The following is a 15,572-nucleotide window of genomic DNA, read 5'->3' on the forward strand; positions in this document are numbered from 1 at the left end:
TATTCTCAACATTTTCTGAGTTGCCCTTCAAATACATAGTCAAGAAAATTTTGAAGATTTTCACTTTTAAACATTCTAATTAACTTTGACATGCTGAATCTTGAGGAGAAGCAATTTTGGCATCATTGAAACATAAAGCTTGAAAACATTGTGCACTGTTCTGTGCTAAATGTAATAAACATGTCCATGAAATCTGGTCGAGTCAATTCAAATGTGGCACGTGGAGGGTTTTAAAGATGCTCAAAATGAGAATACAACATTCACAGCATAATTTTATGAAGCCATTCTTATGCAGACAAAACATTTATGGCCCACCCTAAAGCAAAAGCATTAAATCTGCACTAGACTCATCATCTGTCTTTATGGGTCGCATTTCTCAAAGAAATATCCTTTTATCATTTGGAAATCAACAAAACAAAATGCCTTTCAAACAACAAAAAAAAGTTTTCTCAGTTTTGTGGACAAAATTAACTATGTGTGAAGCACATCTCCGAACTCTCGGAATGATTCTCCACTAAATATCAACAGTTTACATCCAAAGAAATTGAGCTGGTTCTACAACCACATGAAATATAAAGGTTTGCTACAAAGGGTTACGGCGGTAACAAACACACCACTTCTCCCTCATTATTTTTCATGACAAATTACTGCCAGTCTGTTCAGCCTGATGTGAGAACTGCTCATTAAGCTTGGCTTCATTAGACAATCAATCAACGAGGAACATGGAAATCCACCACAGTCCACTATTCAAATCACCTCAGGAATAGAAGTGAAAAAGAAAAACTTTATTGGCACTGATTAGAGGACAACCATGCAGCTGTCGTTTCTTCTGTGGTGGATGAGAGGTCAGTGACATTGTTAAAGTGTCATCTTAAAGACAATGTGCTGCTTGGATATGTTTTTTTTGAGCATGTTGGAGGTGCACGTAGAGGAATTCTAGTAATTGGGTTTTTGAATGTGCGTCATATTTGAAGTCGGTCGACAAGTGACTCACAAGTGCCCTACAGAGCACGGATTCTGTTGCCTTCCTTGGATGTGCATATTAGTCTTCACGTGCACAGTGTGACTCAACCTCTCCCAACCAAATTCAAAATGAAGAATGGAAATGCAAAAAGTGTGAAGGTGCAGAGAAGAACACGACAAAGAGGTTTAGGAACAGAAAACAGTGGGTGTGCATAACAAGGTGATTTATAAAATATAATGTTGCTTCTTTAAAAAGATGTGATAATTCTTTCAGATTTTACAACTCTATGCCAGAATTTAAGTTGAATTTACTTACAAGGAGAGAAAAATATTCACAAGATATATATAATCGTGTCTGTTTTGGTGAGAATCTGATGAAAAGTGTGAAAAAATGTCTGAGTGCCCCCTTTTCAAAAATTAATACTAATACTAAATAACATACACTTAAAATTAATTAAAGTCATAGACAAATAAATAAATAAACTGAAAGACTAATTAAAAATGATGGAAAAAGTAATTAAGAAGATGATGATGATGATGATGAATTGAAATGAAAATGGAAAATACAAAAATAAAAACTAATTCAAACTATTTAATACTATAATTGTATCTCAATAATACTAAAATAATCACTGCTGACTAACTAAAAAAAAATAATAATAAAAAATTTTATTATTATTATTATTATTTATTTGGTTAACTCTTTAGGCACAATTATTTACATCTTTATTATTATTATTATTATTATTATTATTATTATTATTATTATTATTATTTATTTTTTATTTATTGTTTTTGTAATTGGATATTTAACTTAATAAAAATAATTCCTTACATTTATATTTTCTGGGCACTCAAAGCGCTTTACATAGAAATACATTAAATTCTGGCATACAGTTGTAAACTAGAAATAACTATATTTTTAAAGAGCCATAATTATTTATTATTATTAGTAGTAGTAGTAGTAGTAGTAGTAGTAGTATTCATAAATAGTTAATAAACAGTTACGCTTGTCACGTGTTGGTTTATATTTAGTTCTTGTCTTTCCTTATTTGGTTAATTTCCTGTTCTCATTAGTTAATCATTGTCCATTCAGTTTACCTTGTATTATTTGTATTATTTGTAAGTCATTTGTAAGTCGCTTTGGATAAAAGCGTCTGCTAAATGATTAAATGTAAATGTAATGTTAATGTATTAATTATAAGCCCTCAGTTTCTGTCTATTCTTTGTCTCGAAATTAATGTTGTTTCAGTGGTTAATTTGTGTTGATGTTAATTAAAAACCCCTTTTTACTTCTAATCCATCGTGCGCAGTTACTACAACCATGTACCATGACAGAATTCGAGACCCAAAAACAGAAAAACTGACCAAAACAAAATGATGGCTCAGTTCGCCGCCTTAGCGAGTTCACTTGGGAATTCTACAGGCTCGCCGCGGCGTCGGCTTTGGAGGACGCCACCCTCAATTTTCTGTTATGGATCAGGGCCAACTTCCATCGCCCTGTGGACCTCCCAGGCACCACCGGACTATGTTGGATTGGAAGGGGTCTTCCGATGTCTGGGGAGTGTCCGGGCCCGAGCCAGAACCAGCCCGTCGTCAAGCCTGCTGGCCGTTCCCAAGTCAAGTCAGCCGGCTGATCATGTGGCAAGCCTGCCGGCCAATCATGTGGCAAGCCACCAGGCTGCTCCTGTGCCAAGCCTGCCAGCCAGTACTGTGACAAGCCCCCCAGTGGTTCCTCAGTCAAGCCTGCTAGTCTCTGAGTTGGCTCCAGTGCCAGCTCCTCGAAATCTCCTTGCTGTGCCTGCTCCTCCAAAGCACCCTCAAGTGCCAGCTCCAGTAATAAAGGCTGAAGTTCCAGATTTAAGCCCAGGGAGGGCTCGAGTTCCTGATTTAAGCCCAGGGAGGGCTCCAGATCCTCTCAAGTGAGTATGTGTGGGTCTAGATATCCAGTTTTGACCAGGAAGGGCTCTGGATTTCCCGTTAAGCCCAGGAAGGGCTCCTGATTCCCCGTCAAGCACAGGGAGGGCTCCAGAAGCCCAGGAAGGGATCCAGATCTTCCGTTAAGCCCAGGGAGGGCTCCAAATCCCCAGTCAAGCCCAGGAGTAAACCCAGTGAGGGCTCCGGTCCCCCAGTTTGGCCCAGTGTCAGCTCCAGCCCCAGAGCACCCTCAAGTGCCCGCTCCTCCAGTGCGCCCCCCAGGATTCCTAGATTTCCCCAATAAATTTTTTTTAGGGGGGGCATATAGGCCATGGCCTCCTGAGTCCCTTGCTCCACCATGGCAACCTGAACTGTCTGCCCCGCCATGGCTCCCTGAGCTCCCGGATCCGCCCTGGAGGCTCTCCTTGTCTCCGCCCTGTTCCTGTCCTGCACCAGCCTCCAGGGCGCCCACGATATCTGTCACATGTCGGTTTCTATTTAGTTCTTGTCTTTCTTTATTTGGTTCATTTCATGTTCTGATTGGTCAATCATCATCCATTCAGTTCACCTGTGTTGTATTAATAATCTCGTTTGCTCCTTAGTTTGCCTGTCTTTATAAGTCCTCAATTTCTGTCTATTCTTTGTCTCGAATTAATGTTGTTTCAATGGTTAATGTGTGTTGATGTTAATTAAAAAACCCTTTTACTTCTACTCTGTCGTGCGTGGTAACTACAACCACGTACCGTGACAACGCTATTTTAGGACATTAAGAATTTTTGCATTGTGACATTTTTATGACAATTATGTAAATTTTGCCACCAGATTCTCATGAGCCTCTAGACATGCAAAAAAACAGACACACAGACAGATGATAAAAAACAAAAGGGAATGAGAAAAAAAAAAGTAAAAGGGAAGGTAGAAAAGCATTTGTTGTATTACAATGCCTTAAGGGCTCTTCATAAAAGTTCTACTGCCACACAAAGCTATTGAGATCCATATGTCTGGGTTTAGCTGTCCGAGTGGACAATACCTGAGCCCTGGAGGAAGACACAGTGGAAATACTTGTCACCGAGATAATAGAAAAACAGATCACAATGTTACACCAATCAGGTAAAGACCTCCCAACACGCAGGCCACACAGAAAGAGCAAGGGAAAGTCTCTAGTGTAACAGAGGTGATGAGAGGAACTGCTGTTCATCAGCATTAGTGCACTAATGTAAGCCTGTGTGGGAACACTACCTCTGTCCATAGACGTATATTATGAGAAATGAGAATATCAGCAGGTTAGAGGATATTTAGGTGTGTTACGTATACTGTACTTAAAACTGATGCCCTTATCACTGTGTGTGTGTATGTGTGTGGGGGGGGGGGGGGGTTAGGTTTTTGTCAGTAGTTTTTTAAACATTCATTCATAGAGTTTGTTGTTGTTTGTTTGTTTGCTTGCTTGCTTGTTTATTTATTTAAACATTACAATTTCTGACTAAGATATCTTATTAAAGGGTTAAATTAGACTGTGTTTTACTTACCCTCGAAGCATCCTAGGTATATATGACTTCTATCAGATGAATCCATTCCAGACTTATATTAAAAATTGTCCTGGCTATTCCAAGCTCTATCATTGCAGTCAGCGGGTGTTGCAGTTTTGACAGTCCACAAGTCGTCAAAAAAAGCATGCGCATATTATAATAATAAAAACGTGCTTCACGTGGCTCCAGGAGTTGAATAAAGCCCTTCTGTAATGAATGCATGCGTTTTTGTAAGAAAAATATCCATATTTCAACCATAATAAACACTTTTCTCTAACTTCCTGTGTCTGTCATACGCGGAAGCCATTCTGGTGGAAGACGCAGCACGTATGCGATATGCTAGTCTTGCGAGTTTGTTTATAGGAGCAAAGGAAGCAAAGTTTCCTTACTTTAGCAAAGGAAAACCAGTCTCCTCTTGGTTTAATATCAAAATTTTTTTAAACATTTTTCTTTACAAATCCTCAGTTTGTACTTCTAATTTGTGACTGGCGTTTTGTTTTGTTCTCTCTCCGCGTTCGTCAATAATCAAGCTAATCACGCTATGCCAACATCCTATGTCATCCGCTGGAATGGCTTCCCCGTATCACAGATACCGGAAGTGAGAAAAAAGTGTTCATTACATTTGAAATATGGATAATTTTCTTACAAAAACACATGGATTCGCTACAGGAGACCTTTATTCACCCCCCGGAGCCATTTGTGGCATGTTTTATTATGGATGTGCGCACTTTATTTGACGACTTGTGGACTGTTCAACTGCAACACCTGCTGACTGCAATGATAGAGCTTGGAATAGCCAGGAGAATTTTTAATATAACTCTGACTGGATTCGTCTGAAAGAAGAAAGTCATATACACATAGGATGCCTCGAGGTTGAGTAAAACAAGCTAATTTTCATTTTTGGGTGAACTAACCCTTTAACATTTTTTGCCTCTGTATTTCATTTCAAATAGTCTTGTAGTATAGGCTACAATATGATAATATGAAAATAATAATATTCATGATGAATATACAAGTAGTATCATTGTTCTGAAAAGCCATAATAATAAATAAAAATATTTGAATATTTAGAACTGTCAATTAGTCTATTTTTGCTCTGCCAACAAAAACAGTTCCAAATGAAACCAAAGCAGGATCTACCACTGCATGTCTCAGAGCTATACAAAGTAGTGATATTTAGTTCCTGAACAATTTTTATATGAATTACTTAAGTAAATAATACAATGATCCACTCATGCATTTTACTGGCATAAAAATGTAAGTACAAATATTCCATGTATTATTGTAATTAATATAAAGTCACAAATATTAAGATTAAGATTAAGAATTAAGAAATAAGCTAAATTTCTTTGATTAATAATTTTTAAAACGAGTATAGTGTATCACAATAGGACCAATCCCCAAAAGTATTTCATGTCAACTTCCATTGTACAAAATCCCTCTGAGGTTTTCTGTCATGTATGATAATACAGGAAGACTTTAAATGAGTAATTTGTCCTCTTTCTTTTGTATACGTGACAAAAGCAGAGTTTATGCATGTTAGCGTGATTCACTCCACACATCGGTGGGTGTCACATCTGTATAAACAGGCCCTGGGGTGAGCACTGTAATGGCACACAAGTGACATTACCTCCCTCAATGATTCCTTCATTCCTTCAGTGCTCACGTGGCTTTTTATTGTCTCTACAAACCCGAAGGGGACAGAATAAAGTGACTCCGCCAACTGCTTTATCACCACTATCGCTGTTCACACTTGTGTAAGTTTATTTATCAAGCAGGTCCTCTGGGATGGTAATTAGCTTTGAGTCTGTGGTGGCCACAGGGTTTCTCCTGATATTTTGTGAGCTGTAAAGAGGAGCATTAAGCAGCTGGGACAATGAGAGATGTACCTGTGTTGTCCTTGGATGTGACCCGTGCCAAATCAATCCGTCTAGGGTGTGGGACAGGAGCGGCGGGCTGGCGGGGACTGTATTTCCTGCGTTCTGAAAGCTTGCTGACTTTAGAAAGGGGGGCGAAGATTCCTGGAGAGGGTCAGAGAGAAATTACTTCATTAGCCATGCTCTGCATTTAACCCATCAAAAGTGCACACACACAGCAGTGAACAAACACACACCGTGAACACACACCCGGAGCAGTGGGCAGCCATTTATGCTGCGGCAACCGGGGAGCAGTTGGGGGTTCGTTTACTTTGTGGAGGGCGGGTAGGTCATGGTATTGCCGGCCCGAGACTCGAACCCACAACCTTAGGGTTAGGTGTTAAACTCCTATAAACTAATATAACACTAATATAACATCTAATATATACACTGCTAATTTTCCCACGTATCATGCAGCCACTTGTCTGATAAGTAAATAATTGAACACAAAATATTAATTCAACATTTTAATTACCTCAAGTTTTTAACAATACTCTTTGCAAGTCACTATCATATGGGAAAACCATTTCCATTAGTACTCTTACCATGTTTAATCGGGCAGCTGAAGTACTGGACGCCAGCTACCGATCCATCATTCTTGCCCACTGGTTGGTGAAGCTCCACTCCAGCCCAAAGCCCACCAGCAAACTCTGTACTCCCACAGAACCACAGAGTCCCGACCACAAAACAAGCGAGAGTCGCAGAGTAAACTAAGATTTACACTTTTCCTTAATGCATTCAATCACGGGACCACAGGAGCATCCTGCAGAAACACTTTAACAAACGGAGAGTAGGTTCTATGGGGACGGTGTGAGAAATAGTTTTCTGGCCGCGTGGGCTGCTGAGGCGATAATTCATGTTCAATAGACCTGTTTCACGCTCTCTTTATCTTTCTCCGTACTCCGGAGGGCAATGAAAAGTGATTACTTCTTTATTCCAGAAACAAACAAGCACATTCGCACATCGCGGCATATATTTAGGCCCGTTTGACTGGTTGCCGGAGAGCCGACCTTGTTTTCTGATGCACCGACATTCATAAACAGGCAAATGAGTTTGGATAAAAATAACGTTAAAAAAAATCAAATAGGGCTCAAAGAAAGCCAGCAGGGCCAAGGATCCCTCAAGATAATGGGGTTTTGATTAGCCATTCTGCAGATTCTAGACACTCGGCTCACTTTAGACCCAATGTGGCAGAGGATTTCATTAATTGATAATTTGGAGTGTAGTTTTGAGAGGGTGAGCGCCAGCAAAATAAAAAATGTACATGGAATTATTTCAGCAAGGACAGTGCAGATGAGTGAGCCCTCTGGTCTCTTTACTCTTCTTTCAGTTTTCTGACCTATTGATATAGTGAATAGCAGCGAGTTATACAGCATGTAGGACCGATTTTGATAGTGGCAGCTTTAGGATACTGTTCAGTGACATTTTAGTTCTTTGCTGGGAGCAGTAATTTCTTTCCAACAACTCTCATTTTGTGGAACATTGTGTGGGGGTGCACCTGTTTCTATTAAATTTGATTTCTCAACTGCTTCAATCAATATCAATCACAGCAAACATGTTATGTTTGAACTCTAGCGTCTCTAACCTGTTTTTACGTTTGATGTGAGAATCAAAAAGCACACACATTTCCTTGATTGTTGAAGCAATGTTTTATTTTTCTATAAAAAAAAAAAAAAAAAAAAAAAAAAAAAATATTTACAGTATAATTTTTTTCATTGTGTATCTTTAAATTATTTAGGTGTCATTAACCTAAAACATTGCATATTTAACACAGCTTTTATACACATACCACACTGTTCGTGTTTTGATTAGTTTACATATTCGGTGGACATATTCAGTTTAATATTATACACACACACACACACACACACACACACACACACACACACATATATATATATATATATATATATAGTAAAATATCAAAACATGTCACTTAAAAACTTGCTAATATACTGAACTACACGTTAATATAGTGTTAATATTATTATTGTGTATTAAACTATTATAATATTATTATTGTATTTATTATATTATTATTACTGTTCATATAATGATCTACACCAGTGTTTATTTCATATATTAAAAAAATTATCTTGAGACAAGTTGATGAAAAATAATTCGAAGAGTGGTTCGAGAAAGTGAAGATAACCTTTGATATTTTGTATCTAATGCCAAAAAAGGGAAAGAAAAAAAATAAATTGAGAGATCAATTTGAGTATGACTTAAATGTCCAAATGCTTTTTGAGGCCACTGTATGTGCAATAAAAATATAAATAAAAGATGTTTGCTCATTACAATGTCAAAAAATGAAGAATTATTCAGTGCCTTTTGACCAGCGATGATAACTTTGTCTCCAATGTGAATTCCCATACTTGAAAGCTGGGTGCGAGCTTTGTCCGAGAGGAGACCTTGAGGTCGGGCAGGCAGGAGAGGGAGGGGAGGGTCGAGCCTGGGGAGGACCTCCTGCAGCAGTGTGCGCAATTCTTTAGCCTGGACCGCAGCATCAGCTATTTCAAGATGCATGTCTAGAGGCTCTGGAACAACATCGGCCGGACACTGGCCCTTATTACTCTAAAAAGGTAAGACAAGCAACCCTTGTTAAAAGGTTTACTGAAAGCATTTTCAAAAAAAAAAAAAAAAAAAAAAAAAAAAACCTTTATAAATGAAATAGCGACAAGCTAAAGGGAAAATCAACATAAACTGTGTTGGTAAGGTGTTGGGCCACCACGTCACCGAAAAGGCATCACAGAATCATAAAATAAAGGGAATTTATTTATTTATTTATTTTTTTTTTATTAAAATATCCAAAAACCACTAGAACAGTGTTATATATTTTGCTGACTTGTGTTCTTACATTATCTCAAATATTTCAAAGAATATTTAAATCCAGAGAAATTAGCAATTTTAACTAGTGACATGGACCTTGTCCACAGTGTCATTGTTTCGCCTGCCAATGATGTCATAACCCCTCGATTTCCTGTTCTGTAGAAAACATATGGAAACACCCAAGATGTTTTAATATGTTGTGCGTTTTAATAGACCGGTGACGACCACACAGAGTAGCATTATAACAGAACTTTCAAACGTATCTAGTATGATAAAACAACGCTGTTTTTTTTTCCCCACATACGCACAACCGGAAGGAGCGGAAGCAGTTGACTGTGGCATAATAAAAGCGCCGCTGCTTTCGAGCCGTCTGTCACACTCGTTCAGCGGCCTTGTTTTGCTTCGACGGCTTTCAGCCTCACCCTGCTTCATTCTACTACGTTAATAAATAATTAGCTCATCCATGAACATGATTTCTGCCTGAGTCTCGTCGGATTGCATCGGCTATGGGGATTAAGACGACAACTCCTATGATTTCACACTTAGTCACGGCGTCATCAAACTAGGCTACATGGTCTTTGTTTATTTTGAATACGCGCCCTCTAGCGGTGATGCTACAGGTTGCTTAGAGAGTTCATTATTGATTGATGACTCAGAAGTGTCAATGATTTATTTATTTTTCTTTATAAAAAGAATAATTTAAATACAGCATTTAGTAATGCTACATTGCTACTTGTTAAAAGAAAATAGCTTCTTACTGGAAAAGCTACACCATTTTGTAAACAGCTCAACTGTCAGTAACACTTTTTTTTAATCATCTGAAATGTGCTGCGACCTATATTACAAAACAACTTATATAATGCAATTATTACATCAAGCAAACAAAACATGCACAAAATGCACACATTTGGATTTGTAACGAATGATAGCGGTTACATGAGCCCAAGTTCATTTCTATGGGACATTTCCCACACACCCCTAATTTCAGTTTCACTTTAACTAATTTAATTTAGGACTGGCATTCATAATAATAGTTGATTATACTGAATGCCACTATAATTTATGTTTGTTTCAGACTTTTCACATTTTTCCATTCCTGTTCAGTTCAGAATACTATTAAATTAAAATTTCTAGTGGAGTGAGGGGGGAAAAATGCTTCGGTTTATTTATTGATATTTCACAATATTTCTGATTGTATTAATACAATGTGACTTACACAACAATGTGACTGTTTTTTTTTTTTTTTTTTTTTTTTTTTTGATGAATGTTTTTTTGAAGTGTTGTTTCTTTTTTTTGAGAAAATACTGTTGTTACTTCATAATGTGTGTGCAAGCTAAACTGAATCACTGAATGGCAAGACATGGCAAGCCAACTTGTGCAGATGTTTAACAGTATGTTTCATCAGCCCCCTCCAGCCAAACAGTTCAATGCCTCTACTGCAGCACAGCTCAACACCATTTTTAAAAGTATTAGACAGCCAACTGCCTGAGTAGTGGACTTCTTGTGCCCTTCTGTCTTATTCAACAATGTGCTGTGGCAGGCACAGAGCTGGAACCAGACAAGGAAGATGGCCAAAACAAATGGGTTGTCCTTGACATGGCTTGGATGGAGAGCAGTAACTGTGTTTCACTTTGCCTCGGCCCATTGGCTCTCTGTGTGCTTCAGGGCTAATGTGCTCTCCCATTTTACCAGCGCCATACCCTGTGCTCATTAATATTTGGATGGCTGTGTCCATGTTTGGGACATCCATTTTAAGAGCTCTTTGCACCGAGAAAAGCTGAATGGGTTTGATGTACCACACATCTCTTAGACGTCATGGTGTGTTGGAGTTGCTTTCCATCTTCAGACAAATATAAATGTAGAGCTCCAGATAACTGGAAACTAAGGGCTCTCAATTTATAATGGAATCATAGATAAACAACACCGCTGGGTAATGTTGTGCCTCATGCAGCTCCATACATCAACTGGGTCTTTTACTACCACAGCATGAGACAAAAGCTCTGTTCCAAAATCTAGTGAGCTACCTACTAAGAATTTTAAGGCCTCATGGATGAACTTCAATCAGAGGTAGAATAAAATAGTTTTGGCCAAATTATGAAGCAGCTTCACATGTATAAAACAGATAAGGCAATCACAGAATGTATTATGCCAAGTTCAGTGAAGAAATAAAAGGACAAATGGCAGACAAAGCGTAGTGTTAGCTTAGCAACATGCTAACGTTAAACTTTCCAGTGTGGAGAAACGGAGATGGGAAAAGGAGATGAGACAACAGCAACAACAAACTACTGGAGACCACAGCAATAACAGACAATGAGTGCTTGAATGAGAGGGTAAACCCTGTGGAGACGATCCCCGCGTATACGCGTGTTGAGGCATTTTCTCCTGATAACCCCGAAAATAACTTAAATTACACTTTCAGTTTTGATCATACAGATAAGAGCAATACATCAATCGAATCTGTAAAGGGTCTACTTTTATTTGTATACACAAATAACAACAACAAAACTTTGTGCATTTATAAAATAAAGAAAACAAACAGAGTGTGCTGTCTGCCGCCTTGGTTCTGCGTGATCTTCATTTAGAAACGTGTCATTAAAATGTACTGTAACTCAGCAAATACTCAACACAGAGACATGAGCGATAGATCTATAGAAAGCTTGACATGTCTACTTTTAAACTAAGCAAAAACTTATTGAAAACAAATATTCTGTGATAAAGTTATCCACATGAAAACAACACGATGTCCAGTCTTTCAAGTCTCCCTCCATTATATCTCATGTGACCACGCCCACGCGCCAAGTGCACTATTGATATTATAATCGTCCAAGTGAAGCTTGCGGTGGGTAAACGCCCACTTCACAGCAAACAAAGCAGCGAGACTGTACTTCACGTTTTTTGAAATGTTACTATTCACTTCACGCTGAGAGGAATAAGACATAATTCACCTCAAGAAGACCGCTGAGAGGAATAAGATTTAGATACTTCAGAAAGAAGAATGAAGTGGCTTGACCCAGCAGAGATAAACATGAGTAAGTATTTTTTTATTATTATTAATCTACTTGTATTAGTTTTCATATAACTTGTACACATTTTACTAGTTAGACTTTTTCCAAACTATAATTCCTGACAAAATGTATAATCAGGTGAAATATTATGAAGTTTCATTTACATCATCTCAGTGTTTCACAATGCCAGGATGTATTTTTTTATTTTTATTTTTTATAATATATATATATATATATATATATATATATATATATATATATATATATATATATATATATATATATATATATTCTATAACATAGTCAGCAATATGATATAAAAGTAATATGAGTTATAATGTTGCTAGCTTAATGTCAGTAAGAATGATTAGACAAAACTTTACTGTGATAGGCTATTCTCTGTTCATGAACATAGCCATACATGTTTATAACTAAATATATATATATATATATATATATATATATATATATATTGTGTAGGCCCACATACAAAGCATGCTTGTATTTTTAAGAATGTAACGGAGCTTCTTTTCATGAATATCTGCTCTGGTGTAAATATTTTTAATGTGTTATACCCCTCATTGGTGTTTGCAATCGTCTGAGGTAAAAAAAAAAAAAAAAAAAAAAGTGTGTATCAAGTAAGCTGTAAATATCACTGACAATAAATGTGTTTTGTGCTAATTGTGTTCTTTTTTTCCTTATAAATTACTACTAGTAGCAGTGACCATCACAATAATGTTAATGATGCAGTTTATTTGCGTAAACAGCTTGCTTATTTATTTATTTTTTTTTCAGATAAATAATAACCTGTTGGAAAGCGAGCCGATGCGAATAAGCAGCCCACTCAGGAACCTGGAACACTGCTAAGACCAAGCGAGGCACACACTCCCATCTCTTCAACGTATCTTCAAAAAAGTATGTCCTTCAGAGCACATAAACAATATACATTTTGGAAATGCCAGGTATGTGATGTTCATTTATATATTTCAACACGACACATGAGCCTGCATTTATTTGATCCAAAATACATAAAGTTGCATTTGCTAAAGCAGTAATATTGTGAAATATTTTTACCATTTAAAATAACTGCTTTCTATTTGAATATATTTTAAAATTTAATTTATACCTGTGATCAAAGCTAAATTTTCAGCATAATTACTTCAGTCTTACTCCAAGTGTAGCAATATACAGTATATCATTCAAAAACTTATTTAGCACACAAGTGATGATAAATACAATAATCATGTTATAAACTATGCTGTTCTGTCAATTAATCAAAAAATAATCTCTTTTCAAAATTAATAATAATAATAATAATAATGATAATAATGTTTTTTTGTGTAGCAAATCAGAATATTAGAATGATTTCTGAAGGATCGTGTGACTGGAGTAATGATGCTAAAAATTCAGCTTTGAAAGTCAGCTTTGATTGTTCCTAATACACTGTTTAACTGCACTCGCAAGTGAATCTCAAGTTATTTTGTGGGATAATTAAATATATTCTAAATAAACTACAAACATAAAAACATATACATTTATTTTGTCCTCACATTCTTTATTGTAACTCCTCCCTCTCAGTCACATACCTGACTGAAAGGCTCATTATGCAGGCCTTTGTCTTCTCAGGTGTGAATCACACAAATATTCATGGTCAATCATGCCTACTCGCATATACCCTTTAGAAATAAAAAGTGTCTTAGAAAATGTAAATTAATCTATTGTTTTCTGTGAGTGAGTAAACAAGATCTCCACATCATTTTGAAGCAAAAATTCTAGGCTACAAGGTCCATGTTTGACAGTCTTGTGAACAAATGTTCTGTATGTGTTTTATGACCTTATTTCATTGACTTCAAAATTGTAGTTTTTTTACTAACCACGCATAAACACTGTTTTCTCAAAAACACATTCATGTACATACAGTCGTGGCCAAAAGTTTTGAGAATAACATAAATATTGGAAATTGGAAAAGTTGCTGCTTAAGTTTTTATAATAGCAATTTGCATATACTCCAGAATGTTATGAAGAGTGATCAGATGAATTGCATAGTCCTTCTTTGCCATGAAAATTATCTTAATCCCAAAAAAACCTTTCCACTGCATTTCATTGCTGTCATTAAAGGACCTGCTGAGATCATTTCAGTAATCATCTTGTTAACTCAGGTGAGAATGTTGACGAGCACAAGGCTGGAGATCATTATGTCAGGCTGATTGGGTTAGAATGGCAGACTTGACATGTTAAAAGGAGGGTGATGCTTGAAATCATTGTTCTTCCATTGTTAACCATGGTGACCTGCAAAGAAACGCGTGCAGCCATCATTGCGTTGCATAAAAATGGCTTCACAGGCAAGGATATTGTGGCTACTAAGATTGCACCTAAATCAAAAAAAAGGGCGTCCAAGAAAGTCCAGCAAGCGCCAGGATCGTCTCCTAAAGAGGATTCAGCTGCGGGATCGGAGTGCCACCAGTGCAGAGCTTGCTCAGGAATGGCAGCAGGCAGGTGGTGAGCGCATCTGCATGCACAGTGAGGTGAAGACTTTTGGAAGATGGCCTGGTGTCAAGAAGGGCAGCAAAGAAGCCACTTCTCTCGAAAAAAAAACATCAGGGGACAGATTGATCTTCTGCAGAAAGTATAGTGAATGGACTGCTGAGGACTGGGGCAAAGTCATATTCTCCGATGAAGCCCCTTTCCATTTGTTTGGGGCATCTGGAAAAAGGCTTGTCCGGAGAAGAAAAGGTGAGCGCTACCCATCAGTCCTGTGTCATGCCAACAGTAAAGCATCCTGACACCATTCATGTGTGGGGTTGCTTCTCATCCAAGGGAGTGGGCTCACTCACAATTCTGCCCCAAAAACACAGCCATGAATAAAGAATGGTACCAAAACACCCTCCAACAGCAACTTCTTCCAACAACCCAACACAAACAGTTTGGTGAAGAACAATGCATTTTCCAGCACGATGGAGCACTGTGCCATAAGGCAAAAGTGATAACTAAGTGGCTCGGGGACCAGAATGTTGAAACTTTGGGTCCATGGCCTGGAAACTCCCCAGATCTTAATCCCATTGAGAACTTGTGGTCAATCCTCAAGAGGCGGGTGGACAAACAAAAACCCACTAATTCTGACAAACTCCAAGAAGTTATTATGAAAGAATGGGTTGCTATCAGTCAGGATTTGGCCCAGAAGTTGATTGAGAGCATGCCCAGTCGAATTGCAGAGGTCCTGAAAAAGAAGGGCCAACACTGCAAATACTGACTCTTTGCATAAATGTCATGTAATTGTCAATAAAAGCCTTTGAAACGTATGAAGTGCTTGTAATTATATTTCAGTACATCACAGAAACAACTGAAACAAAGATCTAAAAGCAGTTTAGCAGCAAACTTTTTGAAAACTAATATTTATGTAATTATCAAAACTTTTG

At 37.5% G+C, this 15,572-nt stretch overlaps 1 protein-coding gene across 1 annotated transcript in view; it reads right to left on the reverse strand.

Moving 5' to 3' along the window:
• The window catches only part of LOC109078231 (CAP-Gly domain-containing linker protein 4-like), a 54,482-nt gene that overhangs the window by 28,954 nt on the left and 9,956 nt on the right, over positions 1 to 15,572 (reverse strand). The window contains 3 exon segments of the mRNA XM_042774437.1: positions 6,296 to 6,427; positions 6,868 to 7,004; positions 8,652 to 8,896. Of these exon segments, the coding sequence (XP_042630371.1) occupies positions 6,296 to 6,427; positions 6,868 to 7,004; positions 8,652 to 8,896 (514 nt within the window).

Source organism: Cyprinus carpio, chromosome A17 (assembly GCF_018340385.1).
Source record: "Cyprinus carpio isolate SPL01 chromosome A17, ASM1834038v1, whole genome shotgun sequence".
NCBI lineage: Eukaryota > Metazoa > Chordata > Actinopteri > Cypriniformes > Cyprinidae > Cyprinus > Cyprinus carpio.